At 45.9% G+C, this 25,655-nt stretch overlaps 1 protein-coding gene across 2 annotated transcripts in view; it reads right to left on the reverse strand.

Moving 5' to 3' along the window:
* Positions 1-25,655, reverse strand: part of Med27 (mediator complex subunit 27) — a 180,864-nt gene that overhangs the window by 102,834 nt on the left and 52,375 nt on the right. For both annotated transcript variants that reach the window (XM_048345319.1, XM_048345327.1), the window contains exon 3: positions 13,468-13,598. In XM_048345319.1, coding sequence (XP_048201276.1) covers positions 13,468-13,598 — 131 coding nt within the window. The remainder of the gene's footprint in view (positions 1-13,467; positions 13,599-25,655) is intronic.

Raw genomic sequence — 25,655 nt, forward strand, 5'->3', positions numbered from 1 at the left:
ATGTAGGCCCAGTGTCAACATGTGTAAGTGCAGAGGAGTGACATGGGGCCTGTGGGAGGGCTTACACGAGGAACCCGCCCCACGGAGGTTCTTCCCTCGCTGAACACTTGCTTTGGCTGGTGATCTCGCATCTCATTGCCTTGAACTCTCCTAAATCTGGGCTCATTTGTAGCACAGAAGTATCTGTTCCCACTGGCTGATGAAGTATATTGCCTCTCTGCCAAAAAGCAGTGCTCAAGGGCAGAGTTCCAGGTCACCAGGAGCAATGAGGCAGAAAGCTCCAATGCTTAATAGACAGTTGCTGAAACCATCCCTTCCACCTGCAAAGAACCAGAAGCAAGGGACTTGGGGGCTCCTGCTGGGTTTATAGGGACATCTTCAAAAAGGGGGGAGCACATCACACGGGGAAATCTAAAAGGGAGAGGCAATGCAATGAGACCATGTACAAACACCACCCGAGCAAAGACGGATAGAGGGGCTTCTATGTCCTGGATGTTGTGCCCTCTTTCTCCTTCATCTCACAGAAAAGAAAGAGGGTGGTAGGGCATCAATAAAAGTATTAGGGGGCAGAAGAAATTAAGAAGTACCAGCCCCGAGTCTCTCTGTTCCTCAAAATCTTAAAATTTCTGCACCCTTAGTTTTCTTTTCTTTTCTTTCTTTCTTTTTTTTTTTTGTCAGTCCTGGGGCTTGGCCTGAGCACCGTCCCTGGCTTCTCTTTCTCAAGGCTACCACTCTGCCACTTGAGCCACAGTGCCACTTCTGGCTTTTTCTGTGTATGTGGTGATGGGGAATCGAACCCAGGCAAGTGAACGAGGCAAGTGCTCTACCACTAGGCCATATTCCCAACCCACCCTTAGTTTTCTTGACGACGAGATGGGGGTTCAGGGGAGATGCTCCCTGGCTCCTCCAGGTCTGGAATTTCTGTGGTACCCTGGATATTGCTCTTCAACAATACCAGGAAGTCTGGTGGGGTGAGGACAATTGAACACGTGGTTTAAATGTCTCCGCAATGACTTGTGTTGAACTAATTGGTCATAGGAGATCTTTAGCTTCTAAGTGCTCCTCTGATAAATAAAATTGTACACTCCCTCCCCACCCCCCAAAAAAGGAGAGGAGGTTAAGTTGTGAGAACCTACACACCCTACGTGTGAGGTATGGTCAGGGCTGGATAGACTCTGCTGGGGTGGAAAGGGTCCATTTTCACTGACAGAAAAGTTGCAAGAGGAGAAAAGGGAAATTGGTAGCTTTAATTTACTTAGTGTTGATGAATTTCTGAATTCCAATTGCTTTATTTTTTGCAAAAATGCCCCAATGCCCCTCCCAATCAGAATGTATTTTGTTTCATGTCAGGCAGGAAAAGAGGAGCTTTTCTTGTGCTTGGGATTCATGCTGGCTTAACAATATGATCAAATGAAATGAAATCTTAAGACTGGGAAAGGCTTACTTACAGTTATTCTTGTTGGAGCACATGATGCCCTTAGGTTTTCTTCTCTGGGGGCAGAGAGGCTGCGAAGAGCTGGAGGTGCCTGAACAGAAAGTCTCTGGACCCATGAGTTACATTACTTTGAAAATTACTTTGGGAATGTCCTTACCTGAGCCCCACAACATGGCAGGAAAGAGATGGAGGGGCATGCAAGGTTCGCTCAGCAATTCCCAATGGGGCCTCCTGGGCTGAGCCACAGGAAATGCCATGTCTGGCCTGTCTTGTATGATTAGTCCTCTGAAGGTGCAGACAAAGGTGTTCTTAAATTTGATCTGAGACCCAAGAATGGCTAGTGAAGGGTTAAAAATGAGGTTTTTAAGAGACCAAGATGAGGAGGGGCAGGGCATCTCCCAGGACCTTAAGCTTCTTCCCGCTGCATCTTAGCGGCCTCTCTACCAGTCTCCAGGCATACAGGTAGCTCCCCAAGGGAAGGCTGATTCACTGCTGAATAGCCAGAACCTAGTACTGCAGGGATCAGATTTTATCTGTTGAACCATAAATATGAATAAAAAACAGGGCAGAATGCAAATAAGTATGAATAGCATCCATTTCCACCCCAATGGTTTCTAGATGAATACTCCCTAGCACCTTCTTTAGTCAGAACAACCACCTTCAGATTCTCAGCGATCACATACATGTGTGTAGCACAAGTTGCACGATAACCAAAGTGAACAGACACCATAAAACATTCAGGCAAAACCACAATTTCTTCTGAATTCTTCATGATAGGTAACTGCTGGAATGCTGAGCACACAGTAGGCACTTAACAGATAATCAATCCATCAATATAGAACCATTGATTTATGCCAGGCCCTACATTATGGCATCTTCAAAAGGATTCCTGAAAACCTACATTTTTCAAAGTTTCTCATTTAATTGACTTCAATCTTTTTTTTTCTTTCTGCACTTTATCAAGGAAGACTTAGGGGTGGTAAATTAGCACACAGGAGATGTGTGCTAATTAGCACATTATGGAGAGGCATATAAAAGCTAGCATAAACCTCCTTACATACCTGTTAGGACCCTTGACCATATCAAGTGTTGATGGGGATTTGGAGCAGCTGAAACACTTCTGGCCCTACTGGGAGGAGTGGAGGACTCACGCTCTTTGGAAAACAGTTTATTTTATTGTAAAGGTGATGTACAGAGGAGTCACAGTTATGTAATTAACATAAGGAGTACATTTCTTGTTGAACATTGTTACCCTCTCCCCTGACTACCTACTCCTCAAGTTGTAAAGTCCACTTCCAACAGTGTCTTGTGAGTATATCGCTGTTGCGTTGATTCACCCTTTGTCTCACCATTTTGTTATTCCCTTTCCCTTCTCCAAATCAGATAAACACAGGGTACCAAAAATCAAAACCAGGGCTGGGGATATAGCCTAGTGGCAAGAGTGCCTGCCTCGGATACACGAGGCCCTAGGTTCGATTCCCCAGCACCACATATATAGAAAATGGCCAGAAGCGGCGCTGTGGCTCAAGTGGCAGAGTGCTAGCCTTGAGCAAAAAGAAGCCAGGGACAGTGCTTAGGCCCTGAGTCCAAGGCCCAGGACTGGCCAAAAAAAAAAAAAATCAAAACCAGTGACAACAGGAATAAACCAAAGGGGGGAGGGAAGGGGACAAAAGAAAGAAGAAATAACTTCACAAAGTACATTAAAAAGAAAAAGGAAAACATAAAAACAAAAATTTCTTAGAAGCTGATCTAGATACTGTACTCCTCAGAGAGAGCAATGAGACCCTATGTTCATACACAGATGACTGCATTAATATTCATACTATCTTTATTCACAATAGCCAAGCAACTCACATGTCCATCCCAAGATGCAGAGATTAAAAAAAAAAAAAAGGATATCTAGTCAGTGGAATCCTACAAGCAATAAAAGAAACGATCTACTGATACAGAAACAAATACGGACAAACCTCAAAATGAATGTGCTGAGTATAAAGACCAGTTGTTGTTTTTTTAAGGAGTTATATGCTGTTTGAGTCCATTCATATAAAATTCTACAGCAAAAGACCAGGTCAGCGGTTGTCTCAGATAGGGTAAGGACAAAGGGACAAGAGACAACACTGGGGTGATGAGTGTGAGCGACGTGATTGTTTCACAGGTATGTATGTGTGCCACTTTAAATACAGGCAATTGGTTCTAGTCTCATAACCTCCAGTGAGGCTGTTAAACATACAGCTTTGAAGAAAAACAAATGCACGTAAGATCTGCAATAAATGAAACTCCTTACTTCAGTACATAAACACATTTTAAAGTATCCGTGTGACAACTCAAATTGCTTAGGTTACAGATTCTGATTCAACTAGAGGGACCTAACCACAAATATATGGAACGATATATTGGAAGAGAAAGGGTTCCACCAGACCTGTCCTGTGGTCCTAACCTGATACTAACCAGGAAGATGAGTTGGGGGTTGGGGATGCATTTTGGAGGCTGGTGAAAAAGTAACAAAGGAGGCTCCATCATCTTAAGTTCTAACAAGTACTCATCTGAAGTTCTGAGACAATAAACTCTGCTAAGTTTTCCCAACAATCCTTTAGTCCCCAAATGGATATTCTTTTTTTTCTTCAAATTTTTATTATCAAACTGATGTACAGAGAGGTTACAGTTTCATACGTTAGGCATTGGATACATTTCTTGTACTGTTTGTTACCTTGTCCCTCATACCCCCCTCCCTCCTCCCCCTTTCCCTTTCCCCGCCAGGTGTTCAGTTCACTTACACCAAACAGTTTTGCAAGTATTGCTTTCGTAGTTGTTTGTCTTTTTTTACCCTGTGTCTCTCAATTTTGGTATTCCCTTTCAATTTCTTACTTCTAATACCAGTATACACGGTTTCCAATATACTCAGATAAGATTAGAGAGATAGTGTAGGTACAACCGCCCAAATGGATATTCTGACAACAGATTTCCCAGAAACATTCGTCTCTGCACCCCCTGTGGAGCAATTCTGAATTTTGGGTGGATATAAGATGTCCCCTGCTACCCAGGAACTGGGCCTCCCCCTCAAACAGCTTCCCACATGTCTCGATACATGGTTGGAGCTAGGACTCCAGAGATGTGTTCCCTTATCCGGCTAGTCCCTCTATGCAGAAGAAGCCTCTCAGGGCCTCAGCTGACAGTGTCCTAGCGTGAAGACGGGCCCTGTCTGCTCACCCTAAGGACCACAAGGCCCTGAACTTGTAGCTGCAGCTCTGTTTAGACCACAGTGCCATGACCCTTGTCCCTGCCTCCAGATGGAAGGAAAATGACCAGTTCTGTCCACATCAGCCAAAACTGGAGAGAGATTTAATGCCTTAGCAAGCTAGAAGTACATGCAATCTAGGCTGAAAATAGGTTTTCCTATTTTATTATTAAGAACTCCTGTGTGTTTACTAGAAATGAGTGCTATAAATGACTGGTACCACCAGACCAAAATCTACTCTGCCCCCAAACACTCGAGCTAAGAGCCAAGTCACTTCCTACTACACTGTTCTCAAGTTACTGAGGTCACAGCGCTGCCGGGAGCTTCTGGAATCTTTAGCACAAGAGAACAGAGACCCTGGCTCACGACTTCTTGATCACTTATAACACTGAATAAGGGCTTTCTGGGCAGGCATCTAGGGTGACTAAGAGCCTACAAGGCAGAGGGAGAGAGAGAAGGAAACATGATCAGGAGATTCCATGACTTTCCATTCCAGGAAAGAATGGAAAGATGAAAAGAGCTTTGCTTACAATTGGCTAGGGCTGGGATGTCATGATGTGAAATAGGAACAGTCCTGAAGCTCTGACTCTTTGTTAGGCAAAAAGGGATTTTCAAAAAAGATCCAGCCTCTAGTTATTGGGCTGCACTATACAAACACCCAGCTTTTCTTCCTTCACCCACTAATGGCCAGAATGATGTAATAACCACACCAGGCAGCTGTCTTCCTGGATAAAAATCACCTTGCAAAGGAGAAATGCAATGACAAGGTGTGACGGAATATCATTTTTAAACTGATTCTTCAGGCTGCCACATTCAACTCAGTACCCAATAGCTGGGTTCTTTATTATACTTTTCTACTTTATGTAACTCCTCTTTGATTCAGTAACTATGGAAGACACTGACTTTGACATTTCAGTCTATGTCACGACGGGTCGGAGGCCAGTGTAAGCCAGGGCAGCTGAGAGCAAGGCTGAGTGCTGCAAGTGCATGGTGGGCAGGGCAGCTGGCCAGTCACCAGCACCTCCCCTATCTTGCTCTGGATCCCTGGCACAACTAACCACGTGGGACTTCTAGTGACACGACACCACTGATTACCAAAGTTTGAGTTCTTCAGCTGCAATCTAAGTTCCTTATCTGTATTTTCAAAAACATTTTACCATGAAAGTCTTCTGATGAAGTACCCCAGCCCCACTGGTGATTTTGCATCTTGCAGGGCCGGGTCAGCCACCTGCAGTCAGTCTTGATGGATGGACTGTTGTGGTATCTCAGGGCTTGTGCTCAAAGTTACCCTTAGTTTACTTACTAATGGCCCCAAGGTGCACAGTGAAGCTGGCAATTCAGATGTGCCCCAGAGAGGCTTAAAGTGCTTCCTTCAAGAGTAATCACCAACGTTCTCAATTCAATAAGGGAAGAAAAAAACATGTATGCTGAGGTTGGCAAGACTATGTCTTCTATGAAACTGAAGGAAAGAGAGGCACGCTAATCTTGCCATTCATTGTCAAGTCTGTTATTGTGGGTGATTTATGAACTAAGCTTTATCACAGATGTGTAGACACAGAGAAAGCACGGTACATGTAAGATTTGGGGCTATTTGTGGTTTCAGCCATCCACATTTCCATAGGCAGGGGGAATTAATGCACATACAAAAAATGATAAACACTGTATACTCTATCCCTATGTTAGTACCACAGAACATTCCCACCCAGAGGATACGTCCTCACTACCCAGCTTCAACAATTAATGACTGTTTTAGCCATACCTCACCTCACACACGGGAGTATTTTGGGGTGAATCCAGTCTGCGGTTTCACTTCACTCCTGGATTACAGGAACCTCAAGGTACCCATGATTCTGGCAGAGTTTTCATTGTCTCCTCTGCCTGTGTGTAGGGCTTCCTGCACCTGTTAGCCTCCTAGTCTGGCTAGACACACACACCTAGCCTGTGAGAAGCATGCATACATGCATAGTCACACGTATGTGTGCGTGTACACACACACACACACACACACACCACACTGAGGCAGTGGGCAGCCTAAGGACCAGATGACTTCTGGCCTCCTGCCAAAGGCCAGTACCTCCAAGCATGGGGGAGCCAGGAGCCCCCTGGCTGAAGCAGGGGAGCAATGTTCTGCTGCCCAATCTGAAGGATTACAACCTCGAGAAGCTATAGATTTTGATTGGTGGCTATTAGCTGAACAGAACATGTTTCTCTCAAGGGGGAGAAAAGCAGTGTTCACAACATATATGCTAATGAAGCACACGATATAGAGCATTTAAAACAAAATGTCCCTATATTTATTCTCCATAGACAGATTTTTGCATTAATATTGATGAGGGATTCCTCGTTTATTTCTCTCAGAGACTTTCCTCCTGCCCAAAGAAAGGGGATAAAGGATAAGTAACATGGACCAATTATCTTTTAAACAGCTACAAAACACCATCTTATTTATCTGCAACTGCCACTCAATTAATTTTCCAAATACACCACTTTGCACACTGCAGTCCCGCTCACGAGCCCCGGGGCTGCTCTCCCTGTGGCAGCACACTTCCCGGGCTCGGCCCACCTCTGTGAAAGCCCCGGAGCCAACTCTCCATTCCCACTGGGCAGGTAGGTGGGCCAGCAGCCCCAAGTCGCACCAGTAGTCTCACTACAGTCTGTCCAAATGGCCCCTGACTTCTGGCTACTTAAAAACCCGATGTTAACACTTCCCAGCCACTCTGTGCTCCCAGCCCTGGGAACACCTGTCTGGATCATCTTGTGAAAAGATGCTCTGGCAGCACACAGAAAGGAGCTGACTTCTGGACTTGCCTGTTCAACCACCAGCAGTAAAGGTGCTGCAGAATCCCGACACAGGCAAAAAGGGACGAATGCCACAGCAGGGCAAGAGCAAAAGCCTTGCACGAGTGGGGAGTGAGGAGTGAGAAGGGGGCGCTCCTTCTGCCCAGGCCCAAGCACAGTTTTCCTTCCTTGTCAATGACGGACTCCGACACTCTTTCTTCCTCTACCTGCCAATGCCACAAGGACATAAACACATAAAACAGGACATTTCAGCCAGTATTACAGGTATATCTTCTCCAGGCCCTCTAATGAGAAGCTAAAGAGCAATGCAGAGAAAGCAGCACTGGAGAATAGTCGAGGGTCTGTTTCATATGCTTGGCCTCAAACGCTATTCAAATCCATTTCAAGGCCAGTGGGAAATGAGCCAGTGTCAACAGCAACCAAAAGCAGAGAGAGAAAAGATATGAACAGTTCAACTTTTACAACACAATCAGGCCAGGCCCTGGACTCTTCCTGTCCTCGCAGGAGGCTCAGTGCCCAGGCTGGCTTCAAGCTCATGCTGCCAGATGCTGGCCTCAGGTTTTCCTTCAGCCCCCGCATCCAGATGGCCCTTGACCAGCCACAATTGGAAGCTCAGGACCGTTGAGTATGGTGTACGTCTTAGCAGTCTTAACTTTTTCACACACATGAGCTGACAATGATATAGTGAAAATGACTAGCAAAAAGAGAAGCTGACATTGAACAGCAGGATGTAAGGCCTGTCTGGGCAAACTCTTGCTACTGAACGTCCCTGTTCAAACTCCAGGCTCCATACAGGTAAGGACAAGTTGTTTCAGGATCCAGCTGGTGTTCTTCCAGTCTTGAAGACAGTGTCAGTCTTGGGAGGAGAAAGGCAAAGAAGCACTGAGTCAGAAGCTCGCACGTGACGCTGTTAATAATGAGCTTCGCGGGGCCAGTTATTGGAAACTGATCTCTTCCTTATTAATGTGGTCCCGCAATGCAGAGAAAAGATTTCTCCATGTTCTAGAATGCAAACAATGTTTTAATCTTTAATTATATTCTCAATTTCAGCTCTTCTGGAGAGCTATAGCCACCTAGGCTGAGGATTATTTCTTTATTACATAGCCTCTCTGTGGTATTTAATGAATATTGTTACTTAATACTTGCCAGTAGGGGAAAGAAAGAGTCAGTGAATTTCCACCCCAAAGTCTGGATGACTTTTTCCAAAACTCAGGAAGCTGCACAGTCCCATCTCCTGTGTGGGACATGGACATGGGGAAAGCATGCGCTCAGAGTGAGCCACAGTGCTTGTCCCCAGGAACTTTCAGGACTACATTTCTACTGAAGAGACCTGGCTTACATTGAACTCAGCTCCAATCAGCGCAGACTAGACATCCAGACTTCCTACAACTATATGCATTAATAACTGTATAATCAAATTCTGCCCTCAGCACAGTAGCAACAATTCCAGGGGCAAAGCAAGGCCCAAGTAACTAAGAAAACCAAGACCTTGAAAGGCTGTGTATTCACAGTCACTATGCAATGAAACTGCAAAAACCTGGAGTTTCACATCTGGATGGTTTGGAGGAGGGGGTGGTGAGGCCTCAAAACTGAGCAACAGATGAGGTAATGTTGTCACGGCCCACTGGCAAGCTAAGGGGGGGCCTCTCGGCTCCATGAGCACCATCACCTGAGACATCAATGACCTGCCAGACTCCCACTCACCAGAGACTTCACAAAGGATGGAAGGTGTGGCTGCCTTGCTCCTGGGATTCCAGGGAGCTCTACTTCAAGCCAAAGACAAGGAGCCTGTGCCTTTCAAGAACAGAGCGCCATTCGCCCACATCCTAGGAAGGAGCCAGCTGTCCAGACAGACACTGCGAGCCCTGAAGGTGTGGGGGCCAGCACCATGAGCCCTGCAAGTTCATGGCTTCTGGAGAGCCAGTGAGCGGGGCAGTGGCAGAAACAGCACCTCCTTCAGAAGCTCCCAGATCAAGTCAGCGGCCGTGCTGAGGGCAATCTGTCATCTAGACCTCGAAACCCCAGAGGAATGAGTGCCCTAGGAAGTGTGGTCCCCTCGTGGCAAGGACACAGTGAGTGTGGGTCCCCTGGTGGAAAGGACATGCTGAGTGTGGTCTCCTCATGGCAAGGACACAGTGAGTGTGACAGGGAGTGTGGATCCCTCGTGGAAAGGACACAATAAGCGTGATAGGGAGTGTGGGTCCCTCGTGGCAAGGACACAGTGAGTGTGACAGGGCGTGTGGGTCCCTCGTGGCAAGGACACAGTGAGTGTGACAGGGCGTGTGGAAAGGCCGCAGTGAGTGCCGGGTCTTTGACACTTCTCCCTTCTAGAGGAGGAGTTCATCTCTCTGTGCCATGGCAGTCACACTTAGCAACTTATTTCAAAGAACTCGGCGGTGGGCCGGCAATGTGGCCTAGGGTAGAGTACCTGCCTCATCCATATGAAATGCTGGGTTCGATTCCTTAGCACATATGTAGAAAAAAACAGAAGTGGCACTGTGGCTCAAGTGGTAGAGTGCTAGCCTTGAGCAAAAAGAAGCCAGGGACAGTGCAAAAACAAAAAGCAAAAGAACTCAACAGATACAAGAGGCCCCGTGGCTTTGTGTTTTGGCTTGGTTTGGCAATACTGGGGATTGAACTCAGGACCTTGGGCTTACTACGAGGCAGGCACTCTACCACCAGTCCCACTCCACTGGTCCTTTTCTGTACTGGTTCTTCTCAACATAAGGTCTCACTTGATCTCCAGAGCAGCCGGACGTGGAACCTCCTAGTTTTGCTACCCCTGGTCACTGGCATGGCAGGCACAGGCCATTGTGCATCCCCTTAACTTGGAATGCAGATAGGCACCATCATACTCAGACATGAGTTGAGCTGGAGTCTTATAAACTTTTAGGCCCAGGCTGGCGTTAAACTACAATCCTGGGTCTCCACTTCCTAAATAGGATTACAGGCACAGTACCTGGCTGGGGCACTGTCTTCTCAGGGTAGGTCACAAAGAGAACAACCTCCACCTGGCTCTCATTCTCTTAGCTCAGCAGCCATCATGCCCTGAGGATACTCAAGTAGCCTGAGGAGGCCATGAGCCTATGAGGGGGGAGAACCCACAGCCCTCCTGCCAACAGCTGTACCAGCTGGCCTGCAGGCCAGTGGGCAGGCTAGGAAGTGGGGCTTCTGAGCCCAGCCCCAGCTCCAGGTGATCATGGCCCTGGCCAGTCACTGCAGCCTCAAGGAGACGCTGAGGCAGAACGGTCCACACAAGCCACTCCCAGACACCACAGGAGAAAACGCTTGCTGCTTTGAAAACACTAAGTTTGGGGGTAATCATTATACGGTAATAGCTAATTAACACAGCAACCTAGAGGATCTGGGTGTTTCATTGGGAGGGCCAAAGGATTTCCTTATGACAAAGTTAATTGTGGCCATGTGCTTATAATAAAGATTGTATAGTTAGGACTCTTCAGTAGCATACAACCATAGCATCGGCATTAAAACACAAGTTCAATGTTTCCTAGATCAAATTTATCCTGCCGTACATTACGAGCTATATTCAATAATACATTAGGATAGAACACAGAACAATATTACAATACAATCCTTTGTGGAAAGTTTGGTTGTTAAAAATTACATATTGTGGGCTGGGGATATAGCCTAGTGGTAAGAGTGCCTGCCTCGGATACACGAGGCCCTAGGTTCGATTCCCCAGCACCACATATACAGAAAACGGCCAGAAGTGGTGCTGTGGCTCAAGTGGCGGAGTGCTAGCCTTGAGCGGGAAGAAGCCAGGGACAGTGCTCAGGCCCTGAGTCCAAGGCCCAGGACTGGCCAAAAAAAAAAAAAAAAAATTACATATTAATGGGGAAAAAAGTCTAGAACAATACCCAACAATGCACAGTAACTTTCTCAGGATGATTTGTTATCCTTAAGGTATTTTCATTCTACATTATGCATACATTACTAAGCCTAAAAAAATATAACCCAATTAGACCGGCAGCTCTGTTAGAGCAATACCACGTACAGCGAGGGACACGTAGTAGGTACTCAAGAGCCATGCACTGGGAGGCTTTTGGCTGCAGACCCTATGCTCTTAAGGAGCAGTCTGCCAGACCCAGGCAGGCCCAGAAGGCTCAGTGAGTTAACAAAGCAGCAGTCAATGGTCTGCTGAGTACAGGAAGTGATTTTATCAGTGTATTCTTCAGATATACAGCCCACTTTTCTCTTTAAAAGTAAGTATTCTGAGTGATCTATTATAAATTTCTAATGACAGTTGTGAACACCACTCTCTTGCTCTCTCTCTGTCTCTCTCTGCACCAGAACAGTGGCTGTGGATTGTGTGGTGCTTAAAATAGTTTCTAAGTGTCCTCGTAATAGCATGTCACCTGTAAACAGGTTTCAAGCCAATGCAAATTAACAAATGGTGAACAGATGGACTGAAAACTGACTTTTGTCAAGAGAGAGTTAGTAACAAACACTTTTGGCTCCAGTCTTATGGGACTGTTAGAAAGTCTTTCGCTTCTCGCCAAACATTGACTCAGAAGACAACCCATGCAGGGAAAATGACAGGTTACAAGGCCCACCAGGCTTCAGAGAGCTGAGCGCTGATGTGCAGAAGCACCAAATCAACATGGAAGCCTAAGCCACCATGAGCATAAGGCCTCGTGAAGCTTTCTGCTCCTCACCTCAGCTTCAATAAAATAAAATACAGCCCCTGGGCATGCACGCAGCGGATGGGGGGGGGCAGCCTGTCCAGGAAGCAAACACAAAATGGGCAAGAAGTATGAGAATTACAGAAATGGTAGCAGATTAAGCCCACCAGCTGGAGAAGCGCCTTGCTCTTCCTCTCCCTTCCCCAAATTTCTGCTCAGAGAGGCCTTTTTGGCCACTATACTTAAACAGGGCCCCTTCTCACACTTTATTCCTATTATTTCCTTCCTGGCATTAATACTAATGGTAAGTTATGGTACTAGGGACCATGTCCATCTAGCTCATGATAGTCATACAACCATGCCTGGCACACAACAGGCACAATACTGTCACCTGAGCAAGCTAAATGAGATCTCAAGTGAAGGCAAACAATCAAGTCTTATATGCAAATGATCCCTTGGACCAAAGATGTAAAAACAGCTTATAATTAAGGACATGAGCAAAAGAAAGTACAAGAAGAAAACAGGCTAGGGAGCACGTTCAAAGTCCAAGCCCCAGCCTTTAGAGAGTGTGGTCCCTCTCTGGGAAATGTGCACGCTGATAGAAAAGCTATCAATAAGGACTGACTACACAGCAATGAAAAGGATGAATCTAATAGGTACTCTATGGAGTTAAAAACTAAAAGAGCTGATATGCTGGTCTAGAAGGGTAGCTCCGTATGAGCTTAGCAGGAACAAAGCCCTGAGGCGTACTCAATCCTAAGAACGTTAACACACACAGGCACACATGCACATGTACACATAAACGTACAAAAGATGATGTATGTTGCCATTTTATGAAGCTCAAGCACAGGCAAAATTAATTTTGTGGTCTAACTATGTAGCCCAAGACTTGACCTCTAGAAGTTAGGGTTACAGTAAGACACACCCCCTCAGGCCTACCAAAAATGAACTGTTGGCAGAAGGATGTCAGGGTTGGATGCAGGGCAAGAGACTCAGCACGTGAGCACAAGTTCAGAGTTCTGGAAGTGATGGCGGCATGCTACACTCGCCTGTGACAGGTCGGTGAGCTGCTGGACCTTCACTGTATCTGCTGCCCCCCTCCCCCTTATAGAGGGAGCACCCAGCCCCAGCCAATTCCTAGGGGCTCTGCAGCCACATCCTTTGTGAAGAACCACAAGCTAGGGGCTAAGTGCAAAAGCTGCCTCAGACAACATGTCAGCTATGAGCTGCAGTTCCATAAGTTATGTTTTCCAAAAGAAAGAAACAATTTTGTAAGAGTATCGCTTTTGACAGGTCTAACACAGTGCAGAGCAGAGTTCATCAGGACCAAGACCCCCCTGAGGCCCCTCACTCACTGTGGTGGGAGGACCAGCGTGGTGGGCTGAGACTTCGGTCGGCGCTTGGCAGACACCCCCATCTGATTGGCGGAGCGCTTCAATGACTGCTGATTCAGGAGGCCGGATGCTAGACCTGCGTGGTACTGTAACTGCAAGGGGGAAAAAAGGAGGAAAGGGGCACTTGGTAAGAGCAGGACAAAAACAGGAATTGTCAATACTTGATGGCCTTGCCCCCTTACCACACTCCAGGTTATTTCAGCTAGCATGCTGCTTCAAGGAATTTCTTCTTGAGGAGATAAATGGATGAAGATAAATGAGGTGTGCATCACAGCATCACAGATGAAGTGTGCATCTCATCCCAACTTATGAGAACTGGACACAATCACAACACCTAACAATGAACCAGGCAAGTGAAATAGCAAAAGAACCGTACAACATCACATGGCTGAATTAAAAGAAGCTGTGCTGTAGGCAGACTAAAAAAAGATGCTTCAGAGGACACTAACAGTGTATTTCTAAATGCTAGTTCCAATTTGGGGATTTTTTTCTATATTGCTTTTCACTCTTATTCATGTAGGTCTTATACAAATGTTTTTAAAGCCTATGCCATTATGTTAATGAGATCCAGAAGCTTTCTTTGGAGATAGAAATGGGCCTGGGAACTCCTGCTATTACCGTGTCTTACTTGTCATACAAACTGTGGAACTCACAGTCCACTACTGCGAACCAGGACACCTCAACACACAGTGAGTGAGCACCTAGGCCCTTCTCCAGGGCTGCCGCCTTTGATGGGTAAGGTGCAAGTATCAGTCACAGGAACAAGCTCATGAATATATCTGATAACAATGTGCAAAGGCTTATGAGCTCACTGCAGAGCATGGTGGAGGAGTCCACTTGGTTTCCACTCGCATGTGGCTAGGTGGATGCACCGGGTGGGAGGAAGCCTCCCCTTTTACGCGGGCTCAGCACCAGCACCCTTCCCTTCATTCCTAGACAAACTGCTGAGCTTGGAGGTTACATTCAACTCTCTGTAGTAGTCCCACTTCTCCACTGGAAAAGAGAAATGACCCTGCCCAGTTCTACACTAAACAAGCCTTTAAAAAATATATACTGTATCAACGTGAAGTTTGTGTAAAATATAATGCACACATTTTTATGTACAGTTTGAAAAGAGTTTTGACAAAGGAAGATGTCTGTGTGAGCAAGACCTTAATAAAGATCTAGAAATTTTCTATCACTACAGAATCCTTGTGCCAACCCCGACCATAGGGAGCTTTTGTTAAAAAACAACAATTCTCACTCATTGCCAAACAAGGCATCTATCTAATTTGATAAGTGACAATGACTTTCACCTTCCTTTTTCAAACTCATGCTTTTGTATTTTAGATCCTAAAAGTTGTCATCAATCTCTCTAAAATAAAATTAGCTTTGAAAGGTATCCCAAGTTTGAGCAGATGTAAATAAAACACTCAAACATGCAAATGCCAAGCTAAGAATTTGTATTGAGACCATTTATAACATCCAATATGTTTCCTCTTCTTTCAAATTAAGTGAGGTCTTTCAAACACATATTTAGAATTAACTAAATATACAAATAGTAATTCATTCTGAAGCTCTGAATCAATTTCTTCTCAAAATGTTCTTCTAAGGCATACATTTTTTTTGCCGAGTCAGCTACATTACAACTCATGGTAATGAAAGTGGTGACCACCATATATAAAGGGCTCAGCCTTGGATGCAAAGGGTAATAACAATCTGAAAAATAGATGGCCTCACCTAAAGCCATTGGGCTGCACACAAATAGAGAGTGAGAAAACAAAGCCAATAGAAATGATGCGCTCCTTGCAAATGGCTATAAAAATGAAGCTATCCCGTGACCCAGCAAGCCGGGAATGGCTGTGTCTGGAGCATCCATTCTGCTTCCGGGCAGGCTGTGGATTTACTTAGCTGGTTACTACGGGAGCCTATGGCTGTCCAATACAAGACAGAGATGTATCACCTTCATAATAAAAACAGAGGGCTTCTTGGGGGCGAAAAAGGGGGGCATAATCTGGCTCTAACAACTCATCTTAGACCAATGAATTTTGCTCAAATTTGGTTTTCTTGTACAGATTTCTCAAATGGGAAATCAATGGAAGCAAGGGACAGTACAAGTTTGAAAGACAATGTTTCAAAATGTCATCAGCTTGGTTTCGATCTCCCCCCCGCCCAAATCTGCAATGAGTGCAATATGCACAAGGCTTTCTGGAATTAAAGGCAAAGACAGCTTGGCAGGACCCTCCTGGCTCCAGCTGCCCTCTCTCCCTTCAGCTCTCCTCCTTCCTTGTCTGTGCAAGCTCAGCCCTTCCAGTCCTGCTGACTGAGAGGCAGAGTCTGCTAACGATGCTGGGGCAGGAGGGTGCCCACCTGGCACCCCATGGATCTCTGCTCAAGCAAGTGTGCAGAAGCGCGCACTAACTGGCATCCATCCCTCTCACAGGGGTCCTCAGGAGCTCCGCCACATGGCTCCAAGGGCACGTGGGGGGTGAGTTCCTCTTCCCCCAACAGTCTGCCTTTGCATACTGACTCATCATGATTAAGTGGCATTTGTTAATCATATATACAGATCCCAGTTTCCAGGAACACCGCTTTGACTGTCAAGATCTGTAAGGGGCCCATTAAATATTAACTAAATCACCTTTGTAATGGGTGAAGAGGTCAAAGTTAATAAAACTGACAGGCAGCTCCTGTCTAACTGGATTTCTACGTTATTTAAGTACTAAATACTCCAACCCATGCAACACTGTTTAGGGCTGAAAGACTCTTGGAAAATGTTCCTTCAGCCAATGGTTCGAAAACAGCAGAAGGGAGTTCAGAGCAAATCCACAAATTAACATTAAGAACATATCACGCCACAGAACACTGCCATAAGCTTTCAATTACAGGTTCTGTAATATTTTCTATAAAAGTGTATTTCAATAAACACACTCCTCGCCAAATGTCTGTGCCATAGAAACAACTCCATTTCAAAAAAAAAAAAAAGCAAGTTATCAAAGCTCCGCTGTGATTTTTCTCTCCAACATCATTTTCCCCACCCACCGGGGAGAAAAGGTGAGTGGGAGAGGAAGAGGCAAGGGCTTTTTTTGGCTTTCGCATCCTACAACTGTGGTGGTAGGCTCACCTGAGTGGCGGGGTCTTTCTTTGCCTGGGGCTGCTAGGGCACAGTTCAGAGTCTCCGACTCCTCTGAGTGTGGAGAACATTTCTCCCAGTTAGAATTCTATCAGTTTATTTCAGCTCTCTAGTTCAATGAGTGACCCAGGATTTTTCTATCTGTTTTCAACATAAGACCCTTTATAAAATAATCAATTCTATCTGCTAATCTCTATACTTGGGGAAATTCAACAATTCATGAGGATCTGAAGAAAAGACCAATTAGTATTGGTCTAATATTTTTAAAGTAATGCTCAGTGACACACTGACCGTGTTTGAGGTAGGGTCCCAACAAACTAATGTGCAGACTGAAATCTCTGGAAGCTTCCTCTTGGGAAAGGGGTTCTGGACTTTACTACTAATAAGAGCTAGGTGATCTCACACATGTCACCTCCTGTTCTAGAAAATACACACAAGCTCTCTAGGATTGGATTCCATCATGTTCTAAAGATTAGAGGGCATGCAGCTCTGTGACAAAGAGAAGAATGGCCTCATAGTATTCATTCAGATTGTCTCCCTTAGACAGCCTCAGTTTTTATGGGATCTTTAAAGAGATGAAATTACCAGGGTCAAAATTAGCTTTAATATGCTCTGAATTACAAATAATGCCATATATTAGAAGGAAACCACACAAAAGAAAGTGATAAAAACAGGACTCAAATGCAAAGTGTCCAACTTAAATTTGGGCTTCAGAAAATCAAATGAGCCACCATCCCCGAGCTAAGGTCTCCAATTGCTTCACGCTTTTCGCACTTGCTCCAAAACAGACAAGGAAATGTTCTGTAATGGACCAAAGCAGGGCCCACTGGAACTCCCCGCCCCTACAATGTCAATACACTGATTAAGCCAGGCCTGGTATTTACAGACTAACAGATATGCCGCAGCTTCCCGGGGGTCCATGTCAGCATCTCACCATATATGCAACGTCTTTCTACCCATACCATATGGCCTGAATCACACTTTAAGATAATCTGACATTCAAAATTCTCAAAACTTACATGCAGGATCAATCAAGATTTGATTCCTCCTACATTAAAAATCATTGTTTCCTTCTGAAGAATTCATCAAAGTAGTCTTTTTGTTTGGGGTAGAGGAAGCCCTTCTAACCTTGAGGTATGATTTGCTTCATTTTTTTTTTCTTTTTGCCAGGCTTGAACTCTGTCCCCGAGCTTCTTTTCTTTTGTTCAAGGCTATCACTCTACCACTTAAGCCACAGCGCCACTTCTGCCTTTTTCTGTGTATGTGGTACTGAGGAATGGAACCCAGCGCTTCATGCATGCAAGGCAAGCTCTCCACCACTAAGCCACATTCCCAGCCCCTCACTTGATTTTTAAAAATCACTTTATATGTAAGTTTCTAAGAATACTAGCAAAACACACTGGCACTGCCAGTGAGCAAACCCTATGCACAAACAACAGCAGCCAGCTTAAACCAGAGGGCATGGGACAGGCAACGGAGGGCAGGAGGGCAGGAAGCCTGATCTCCAGAATTTGAGCCTTATTATGCTAGTTCTTGGTCCGAGAGTGAGGCTCAACACCCACCCAGGTGGCTCATCTCGAGAGTAAAGTCCTTGTTATCTATTCTCTGTGTCCTCCAACATCTAGGCCTATACAGTGTACACAGAGACTCCCAATGGTGTCAACTGACAAGCTCACTGGCAAGTTAGAGCAGCTGCAGGGCCTGGCCCAGCACTGGCCCCAACCTAGAGAGCAGACCGGCTCTGTCCAGTGTTCCTAGAAGCCAGCTTCCTTTGAAAGCAAACACACTGCTCAGTAGAATCTCACTGTTGTGACAAAGCCATGACGAAAATCTATTCTCCCTATCCCAATTATGAAAAACACAGCAAGCAAGGAGCACACAGGGCAGTGTGGAGTTCAAGACAGGCCAGCCCTGTCACTGCACTGGAATGACCTCAGCAGTTCAGACTGCAGGCTTCTAACATCAGAAAGGTCTAGAAGCTGGCACTGGCAGGTGGCTCATGCCTGTAATCCCAACTCCTCAGAGAGCTTAGACATGGAGGCTTACAGTTCAAATCCAGCCTATGAAGGAAAGTCTGTGAGATTTCATCTCTACCAGCAAAATGCCAGACTGGAAGTGTGGCTCAAGTGGTAGAGCACCAGCCATAAGCAAAAGAGCTGAGTCCTGGCCTCAGAGCCACCCACCTCCATGTCACATGAGGATTCTTTGGCCCTAAAAAGGTCACTGACCCAAGGTCACACGTGTGATAAGAGGGAGCTGGCGTTCCAAGGTCTACCTCACCTGGGAGGAATGGGCCCTGGTTCTCTGCCGCAGCAGTGAACATGGTGCTGTCCCGGACGGGGAGACAGGCCACATTGCCGTTTGATGTGAACATCTCTGGCACTAGCAGCTCCTTTCCGCCCTCCATCCGACCTCTTTCAGGCCTAGACATGCCACATGCTCTCCCTCTTGCTGAATGACACCAGGCGAGTGTGAGGTGGTGAACTTCAGGCTAAAACCTCATCATTTTAAGGTTTTAATATCAAGCATTAAGACCTTAGAGGAAAGGAGCCATGAAACCACTGGAACTTCAACACTGTCAGCTGTATAACATACTCAAGCTTTTTAGCAGGTCAGAAGCTGCCGCCTAGCTATTGTCTTATGACGGATTATCGTGGGATGCCTAGTGGGTGATCTGGATTTTACTGAAGAATTCCCTTTGAAATGCTGCACCAGACATGGTGACAGCCACAGCAAGAACCCCAGGGCCGCTTTCTCCTCCAGGTCACTGAGCCAGCTACACAAGGTCCACAGACCATGTCAAGATGCACCCACACAAGCTGAGGACATGAGACACCGGGACTGCCCCAGGCCATACCCTCGGACCGCTGGGATATGTCTACACAGCACTGGGGGATGGGGCATGGTGCTAATCATATTTCCCCAAACCACAGATTTCAGTTTCAACCAAGACGTGTGCAAACCCAGGAACACTCTGTCACCACTTTGAGATACAGAGACCTTTGACCCTTATTATCGAAATAAATTTTGTTTTCAACTAATGAGAAAGGGAAACATATTACAATGAAACTCTGAATCTTCTTGTGAGTATAAATCTGGGCAAAAAAACCCCCACAAAAACAACAAGCCTGTCCAGTATTATCTGTGTCAAGGAAAACAGTTACAGAAAAACACCACATACCTAATTGTTTTGCTTGGGTTTTAATCTAAATATCAGGCAGTGGCATTAGCTTTTTTCTTTCTTTTATCTCCTAATGCTTCTTTCCAATAGCCAACTTCTTTAAAAGAAAAAACAAAAACCTTAGATGTGAGCTTTTACGGTAAGTAATCTTTTTACTTGGTCAAAGCAGCATCAATAAACCATAAGAAGGAAGGTCCAATTTATTTGCCTATTTGTTCTCTACTGGGAAGCTGGGTTTCAGGCCCTTCAATTACCATGAAAGCAGGACCCAAATCAGGGCTGTGCTTCCTGCTCAAGTGAGGCAGTGTTTACATGCTAAATGCCATTTGGGCTTCTTTTCTACCTACTTAAGAATCCTCCAATGTCCAGACTTCAAAAGCTATCAAAGAAGTAAACAGACAGGAAGACAGCAGCAGTGTTCCTTCTAAATAGGTGCAATGTTTGGGGTTGAATAGAATTGTCTCACTGAACTTCTCAGAGTTCACACCTTTATTAACAGGCCTTCCTCCACAACTGCTCCTAGTTACACTACAGCTGTATGCAGGCTGTCAGACTTCAAAAGTGCCAATCAGCTAGAAGACCTATCACTCATGGGTCTGAACAAATTCACAGACAAAGCAAACTGTGAATGTGGCTAAAAATGGAAGCACAACCATTCTAGGGCCATTTGCAAAGAGAGAAAGAAAGAAGACCAAAGGAAGCAAAGGAGAGGATGAGCAGCAATCAGGAAAGGAAGGCCGCACAGCACCGGGGACCCACACCAAGGACTCAGGGCGGTCAGGTCACACTGCTGCGGGCTGAGCACTCTGTCTCTCTAAATCCCTCCCCTGAAGGCCTCATCCTCAATGCCATGGTATCTGGAGGTAGGGTCGTTGGGGGAGTAACTGGGTTTAGATGAGGTCACGAGGGTAAACCCCCCTCTTTAAGGGGTCATTGCCCTTATGAGAGGAGAAAGAGACCCAGATGTCACCCCACTTCTCCCCACAGGGTGAGGATACAGCAGAATGCAGCCTGCTGTAAACGTGGGAGAAGGCCTCAGCAGACACCAGATCTGCTGGGACCTGGATCTTCAACTTCTCAGCCTCTAAAATCTAGAGAAATAAATGTCTATGGTCAAACCCATTCATTCTATGATGTTTGATTACAGCAGCCCCAACCAAAACACCTAGCCACTTAATACAAGGCAAGCAAAGCCAGGTGCTTTAGTGGCTCATAGCTGTAATCCTTGCTTCTCAGGAGGAAGAGAGCTAAAGATTGTGGTTCAAATCCATCCTGAGCAGTAAAGTCTGTGAGACTCTTATCTCCAATTACCAGGCAAAAAGCCCAAAGTGCACAAAGGCACAACCTTATGTGCCTCTGATCATGTAAAATATTATTTATCAAAATGAACTCCAGGAATGGAAATAAGAGGCTTTTTCTTTGTTGTTGTTTTTGTTTCTTTTTGTCTTGTTTACTCATTTATTTGTCTCTGTGAGGGTAAGGGGGGCACAGAAATGGAGGGACAAAGACTGAACAAATGTAGCAATGGTACTCACTAGACACTATGCTGAAAATGAACTATACAATTTGTGGGGATGGGATAGTAAAACTGAGAGAGAGTGAAGGAAGGGGTGACATTGTCCAAAAGGAAATGTACTCACTGCCTAATTATATAACTGTAATCCCTCTGTACATTCCCTTTATAAAAGCCCAAAGTTTAAGTGCTTCAAGTGGTGGGTATCAGCCTTGAGCTAAAAAGCTAAGGGATAGCACTCAGCTCCTGAGTTGAAGCTCTAAAATAAATTAAAAATAAAGATGTAGGGAGGAACACAGGACCGAGGCAAAATTTAACAATGCAGAAATAAGAAGGAAGCACCAAAAGAGACACCCACTGGTGGCCTGAGTCAGAATGCATGTTCCCAAGAGAGAAACAGGGTGGGCTGTCTGGGTGTCAGAAGAAAAGGCCCAACTTTTTCCTCTGGTCACCAGCTACACCTGGTAATTATGAACTGACACCAGACACCAGACATTCCTGTACCTAGAATGCAGTGTGTACTTGATTCTTCTCTGTCATTAACCAATGACAGGAGCTATCTGAAGAGAAAGCATCTGGAATTGCCTGGATACGATTATCCAGGCAACAGAGTACTATTTTCAAAATGAATACTTACAAAGTCTGGGTCAACAGACTACAAAGCAAGACTGGAATTATGTCTGAGGTCCCTTCAGCACTGGAATGCTATAATATAACAAAGATTTCTCTGCATAACACAGTTTGGGCTCGACTTCCTGCTGTAAAAATCAACACTGGTGGAATTTAAATATACTTATGAAAAGCAAACTTTTTACTGCTCACCAAAGTCCCCAATTAAAGGCAATTGGCCAGGGGCTTGGGCAAGAGCTCCTTGGAACACCTTGGGCCTGATGTTAGTCAGAGCTGAACACTATGCTAATGCCCTGGCAAATGTTCAAATGCTGACTGACATCTAGACCCTCATTTATTATTCTTGCTCAATACTCAAGGGGGGAGAGTAATATCCTCATACAATACAGCATCCTTGGGTACCTTTCCCCCCAAAGACAGGTTCTCAATGAGAAATGATTACAAGGAGAACCACAGACACTTCCATATCTTGACTACAGACAGTCCTAAACACAGGGCATCTGCAAAGTTAAATAAACTAAAAATTATCAGCCCAACGAAACTAAAATCACGGTTAGGGGATTATCATAACCCACAAATGGTGTAAAGTAAGGAAGGGGTGGCTCCTTCTGCCTCCCATGGGTTGGTGAGGAACTTACTGAACCCCTGCTCCTCTCCCAGGCATGAAAAGCCCATTGCTGCCTGGTGCACTGCATTAGCGGCCTACAGATCGGCTCCCCCTGGCTTCCTGCCTCTCCTCAGAAGACAACAGTCTACTAGACAAATGCTGCAAAGCAGGGACTCAATCCACCTTCTTCAATCCTTGCTCACCCAGTAACAGAGAGAAAATTCAGATGGAAGGCAGAAGCTACACCATCACTAACTTGCAAAACCTCCTCACTACAGTGTCAGGAACACAGAGCCGCAGGCGTTAGGGCACATATGGCTGCTCAGTTAGTTCAGGCCAGAAGCGGGGCATGAGAGCGTTAGACAGCACTCTTGCACTCTGTACTATCTCTTTGGGAAGAGGGAGGATGCGGCCCTGGCTGAGGACTAGCTGGAGGCAAAGGTCCAGGCAGCCACTGCTTTCCTCTGCACTCTGCCACAGAGCAGCAAAGGCTCAACTCTACAGTGTGGCCCTTCGGGCAGGAGGGTGAGCTTTGCTGCCAAGTGGCCAATTCCACTGGTGATTCTGGGCTTCCTCTCCCTTCTGAGCATTACTCTTCCTCAGCCCACACTCCCCCAGAAGGGTTACAGAGCACACTCTCTATGGCAGGCTGGGCTTCCAAGGGTCTTAACTCAATGCAGTTCCCAGGAGGGAGGCATTGTCAACCTTTCCTACAAGGCAGAGAGCCAAGAATGCTTGCTGAAATGAAGTGATCCACTATGCACAAAGCCTCAAGCACAGAGCCAGCACAACTGCAGCTGCTCTGGTTCTCAGAAGTGACCCTACCCAGAAATCCCTCTCCTTACAAAGCTGATTAGAGTAATCAAATACTGTCACCCTAAGCATGTCAGATAATAAATTGATTAAAGGGTAATGGAAAAAAAGGAAACAGTGCAGCTCTGCCCAATTCTAAAGGAGTGGCTGTATTGGGAAGAACCCAAACTTGGAATTATTCTTCAACAACTGAGGAAGGCAATTCATCACAGAGAGCTGCCTCTCCACTGATCCTGAGTGAACCTTCAATAAACTAAGGACAACTACGCAGGGCTCAGGAGCTTGGTACACACACTAAGTGAGAGGCAACTGCAGGATCAGTTGAGAAACTTCATCTAATATACTGTGCAGGTTGCTCCTTTTAACTGACAACATTCCAAAGGCTCAGAAATTTGGCTCAATCTTTTTGTGCCAGTACCAGGGTTTGAACCTGGGGGCCAGGTGTTGTCTCTGAGCTTTTGTGCTCAACACTATTGCATGACCACTTGAGCCATAGCACCACTTCCAGTTTTTTGGCAGTTTACTGGAAATAAAAATCTCAGACTTGCCTGCCCAAGCTGTCTTGGATCACAGATCTCAGCCTCCTGAGAAGCCAGGACTTCTTAAGCAACTAGAAGCACTAGAAGACCAAAGTCTCTCTAGACAGCCAGGACAGTACCTTGGTAGGAGTATGGAAGGCCTATGGTTAGCTCCCACCTGTGGTTGGTTATGTAGAAGAAGGCAGGCCAATGGGAAGAGTTTGGGAAAACGGTGAACACAGTAATAATACTCAATGTATCCATGTGACTTGAGAGAGTGGACAGAGTTAAGATAGATGGGAGAGAGAATGATCTCAGGGATGACATTAAGATGCATTATACTCACAAATTAGCATGTTGAATCAAAATCTCTTTGTACAATTACTAAGAGATCATTAAAAATAAAAATAACAAAATAACAGATTGGAGTCAATGTCCTACTGATCAATCACCATGACCTAGGCAAGGCAAGCTTTCTATTCTTAACTAAGAACACAGCTGTGCAGGCAGCAGCCTGGATGCAAACCAGAGGCCCTCTCCTGAGTGACAGTGTGACCTTGGGTTGGTTATTCACGGTCCCAAAGCCTCAGTTGTCTTCTGGGGATAACACAGCTACTTAATACCAAAGAAATCTGAGGTTTCAATACATGAGGAGTGCTGAGCCAAGTATCCAACACAAAAGTTGAGCCCTTGATGTAAGGGCTACCTCCCCCTCCTCTTCCCACAGTGCCAGGGGAACCCAGGGCCTCCTGCCTGCTAGGCAAGGGCTCTGCCACTGAACCGCAGCCCAGCTCAGGAAGAGTTACTCAGACCAGTGAGCTGCTAACCCCAGCCCCAGTAGGGCTTTAAAGCCCTACTCAAGTTTTCTAAACTCTGCCGATGGGACCAACTAATAAGCAAACGAAATCAGCAGCAGCTACTGCCACGCCACCGCCACCACCAATGAGGAATGTCCCAAGAAGAGCATTAGCGAAATGTTGATCGCCAACCACGTCCAGCGGGAGGAGGATCTCCACAGACAGGGGAAGTAGTGGGAACTGGTGCCATGTGTGATGATAGCTAACGAGGTCAAGGGCCTGGCACCACGGGGAGCTGAGACCTGAAGCTTGCTCAAGCCAGGCCCAGCCGGCCTTTTGGAAACACCTCTCACAGGCTGATCACTGCTCACCACAGCATGGGTGAGGGAGGACGGGGTTGTGTGTAGCTTTACTCTCCTAAACTGTAGGCCACAAGAGCTTCACTGGCCCACAGGCGTGACACAGAGGCCTATGTGGGTGTTCAATAACTCTTGCTGAGAATGAGACAGCTTGACAAATGTGGAACATAGTGCTAGGTGTAGATGATGCATGAAGAAATGTCCCCTGCTTGTAGAAGGTCAAGATCCCAGAGCAGATATTTCCCTTAGTCTTCACTACTGTATCTCTCCCCAGTGTCTAGAACAGTGCTCAGCGTAATAATAAAAATAATAACACTGGCTGGTGCACACATGGGACTCTGTTGGACTTTTCGTGGACATGACAAATACCTGAGAGAATGACTCAGGGGAGGACTTATTGTGGCACAAGGTTCTGGAGATTTCAGTCCAGCTGACTGAATGCGATCATTGCTGTGGGCCTGCGGCTGGCGGGACAGGACCCTCGGGGAGCACATGAAGGAGGAGGCTGTTTACCTAACAGCAGCCAAGAGTGAGGAAGGGGAGGCGACAAGACACACTTCTCCAGGACATGCTGTCAGGGACCTCCTTCACCTAGGCCCATTCTTACTCTGACCACCTC

Source organism: Perognathus longimembris, chromosome 1 (assembly GCF_023159225.1).
Source record: "Perognathus longimembris pacificus isolate PPM17 chromosome 1, ASM2315922v1, whole genome shotgun sequence".
NCBI classification, from domain to species: domain Eukaryota; kingdom Metazoa; phylum Chordata; class Mammalia; order Rodentia; family Heteromyidae; genus Perognathus; species Perognathus longimembris.